The sequence below is a fragment of the Hippoglossus stenolepis genome, chromosome 17 (assembly GCF_022539355.2).
Source record: "Hippoglossus stenolepis isolate QCI-W04-F060 chromosome 17, HSTE1.2, whole genome shotgun sequence".
NCBI classification, from domain to species: domain Eukaryota; kingdom Metazoa; phylum Chordata; class Actinopteri; order Pleuronectiformes; family Pleuronectidae; genus Hippoglossus; species Hippoglossus stenolepis.
In genome coordinates this window covers 2,694,206-2,697,511 of record NC_061499.1, presented here as the reverse complement: position 1 = coordinate 2,697,511, position 3,306 = coordinate 2,694,206, and the positions used below count along the sequence as shown (strand labels likewise).

At 42.3% G+C, this 3,306-nt stretch overlaps 1 protein-coding gene across 1 annotated transcript in view; it reads left to right on the top strand.

Annotated features, from left to right (window-relative positions):
* Window positions 1-1,807, top strand: part of LOC118125104 (zinc finger protein ZFP2) — a 3,763-nt gene extending 1,956 nt beyond the window's left edge. The window contains exon 3 of the mRNA XM_035183477.2: window positions 1-1,807. This exon is cut by the window's left edge and continues 653 nt beyond it. Coding sequence (XP_035039368.2) covers window positions 1-1,368 — 1,368 coding nt within the window. The 3' untranslated portion in view covers window positions 1,369-1,807.
* The last annotated feature ends 1,499 nt before the right edge of the window (window positions 1,808-3,306 follow it).

The following is a 3,306-nucleotide window of genomic DNA, read 5'->3' as shown; positions in this document are numbered from 1 at the left end:
AGACCGTTCGGCTGCTCCATGTGTGGGAAAAGCTTCAAACATGGAGGACACCTGACGCAGCACATGTCCGTCCACACGAAGGAGAACAGGTTCAGCTGCGACGTTTGCGAAAAAAGATTCACGTGGCTTTATCAGCTCAAAAGACACAAGTGTGGTGGTGAATCCTTGCAGCTTCATGACCTGTGGACCAATCAGGAGGGAGACCAGCTTCAAGGACTGGAGGAGGCTGATATCAAGTTCACATTGACTCCTGTCGCTGTGAAGAGTGAAGAAGATGAAGAGACACCTCAGTCGTCACAGCTTCATCAGAGTCAGACTGAGGAGAACAGAGCGAATTGTGGAGGACCAGAACCAGCCAGGAACTCAGGTCCTGATGGACATTTACAACCAGGTCCTGAGGACAAGACTGAAGACTCCTCTAAATTTAAATCTAAAGCGTTTGATAAAAAATTGAAGCAGAGAAATGAACCATGTTTAAACTTTGTAAATGATTCAGGATGTAACGCTGTTAAAAAATCCTTCAGCTGCTCCCAATGTGGGAAGGTATTTGGCCGGAAGGAACATTTACAGACACACGTGAGAATTCACACAGGAGAGAGACCGTTTATCTGCTCCGAGTGCGGGAAAACATTCGGCTGCAAGAGGTCGCTGCTGGGTCACATGACGAGTCACACGGGAGAGAAACCGTTCAGCTGCTCTCGATGTGGGAAACGATTCGGCCGCATGGTGAATCTGAAAACACACGAGAGGCTTCACACGGGAGAGAGACCGTTCAGTTGTCCTTTCTGCGGTAAAGGTTTCACACAGAAGGTGCACATGACTCAACACATGGCCGTCCACACGGGAGAGAAACAGTTCAGCTGCAGCGTGTGCGGAAAAAAGTTCACGTGGCTGTCTGGGTTCCGACGACACAAGTGTGGCGGCGAGCAGTCGGAGCAGGACGAAACCGAGGAGATCTCAGAGGTTGAACTGGGCGACAAACCGTTTCGCTGCCGTGAGTGTGGGAACAGATTTAATCACAAACACAACCTGAAAGCTCACATGAGAATTCACACGGGAGAGAAACCGTTCAGATGCTCCGTCTGCAGCAAAGGCTTCATCGCCAGCGGAGCTCTGAAGAAACACTTGAGGACTCATTCAGGTGAGAAGCCGTTCAGCTGCCACGTCTGCGCTGTGAGATTCACACAGGGAGGGAATCTGAAACGACACATGGCACAGCACAGGGGAGAAGCACGAGAGAAACCATTCAGCTGCTCGGTTTGTGCTAAAAGCTTCACACAAGTGTCAAATATGAAACGACACATGATGCAACACGACGCCAACGAAACGAGACGTTCACAGGAGGCGGGAAGTGAAGTCCAGACCTAAGAGAGCATCATGGGACGGCTGAATAGGTCAAACTGTGGATGTTCATCACGTGACCTTTGAAGGAAGATATTTATATTGAATGTATTTTACTGTATCAGAGCTTTAAATTAATTTAGCTTTTATTAAAAAATAAGACTGCACTAAAAAGAGACTCCAGCTCTTTGCTCATCTCGTTTTAGAAAGTTGTTTTGACCCATAAACTGCTTATGAAGACGATCAATGACTGTAAATAAAGACGACTCGTCTCCACTTCCTCCTGAATTGACACAAAAATATGTCGGATACGAACGTGGCCAGTTCTGTTTTTTGACGTCATTTTCAGTCAGAGTGAGCAGTAGTGATGGTGGAGTGGAGCCGTGGTATCGAGGTCCCGCCCACACACTCTCAACCAATCCTGAGTCAGTCTCAGCTGTCAATCACGACATCTCAGCCTGTTTTTATATCATCAAATAACTGATTCAAACCAAACTGATCAGAAACAGTTGAACAAACATCAGTGAGATAAGAACAAGCTGAAATGACAGAAACATCTTTGACAAACATTTATTTAACGTCTACTTAGATTTTTTTGTTGGGTCCATGTCCCGTCTGCTAACATGGAGGAGGATGGGTTTATGATCTATAATGCAGCCAGCCACCAGGGGGAGATCAAGATGTTTGGGCTTCACTTTTAGGGTTTGCCATGTCGTCCATCTTTATTTACAGTTTATTTGTGTCACCAGCTTGTCCCGATCGTAACGTTAATTCACTGCACTCTGCAACAGATCGCTGGTTAGCGGGTTAGCTGGTTAGCTGGTTAGCTGGTTAGCTGGTTAGCTTGTTAGCTTTGTCACTGCCCGAGGATCCAACCTCTGTTGCTCAGGAGTAGAAGGAGGATTTTAAAGGAGCCTTTGATGCAGTCAGTGTGTGGAGGGCGGGCGACTCCCAGTAAAAAGCCTCATTAAGTTCCCAGTGTCTTAAAACGTCATCAAACAAAAACCCATAAATCTTCAGTTTCCCGTGATTTAAACAGAAAAATGTTCTTAAACTGGAGTCAAATTATTTTCACTATTAAAAATTTGAAGAATCTCAAAGTGTCTGATCCATAAAAACTTAACGTTTCTCCATTTTCTCGACAGCTGAAGCCTCCGTTAGTGTTTGATCTTAATATCTAAAGACACATGTGATTCTTTGAAATCTCTTTCTCCATTTAATTGTTTGTCAGTCAATTATTTAATGATTTTTTTTAAACTGAAACTTCCTGATTGATCAAAAAACAAAGATTCAGTTATTTCCTTTTAATCTATTTCCTTTTAATAATTTTTGATTTTATATATTATTAAATCATATATATGTTTTTTAGGTACGACTCGTTTCACCTGAACTTCAGAGGAAATATAACACATATATTTTATTGTTTAACTCTGGGGAAGATTGAAGTTTGATTGTTTTTCGTTATAAAGTGAGATATAGAGTCATTTTCTCATAGACATCTATAGAATCAAAGTTTCAGGCACTTCTGCACTGGCTTCACTTTCTATTCAACTCAATTTTATTTGTATAATCCCAACATACCTGATCCGAGTGCACTTTACAATGTAAGGTTGAGATATTTAAGTTATTTTATTTACTATTAGTTTTTTATGTTATTATTTTGTTTTGAATGTGTTTCAATGGTTTGTTTTATTTATTTGTTTTTATTATTATTTGTTGAAGTGTTTTTAAATGGTTGTAGTTATTTTTGTTGTGTTGTTAATTTATTTGTATTAATGGTTGATTTGCTCGGCGTGTTGACAGTGCGCCCCCTGCTGGTGAGATCATCTGTTTCGATCTTCGGCTGCAGGACTATGTTTAGCTCTGTCCACGTGACCAGCTGATCTTTGTTGTGCGTAACGTCCCCCAGTCTATGGAGGATTTATTTATTTCCTCCTCTTCCTCCTCTTCCTCCTCCTCTTGCTC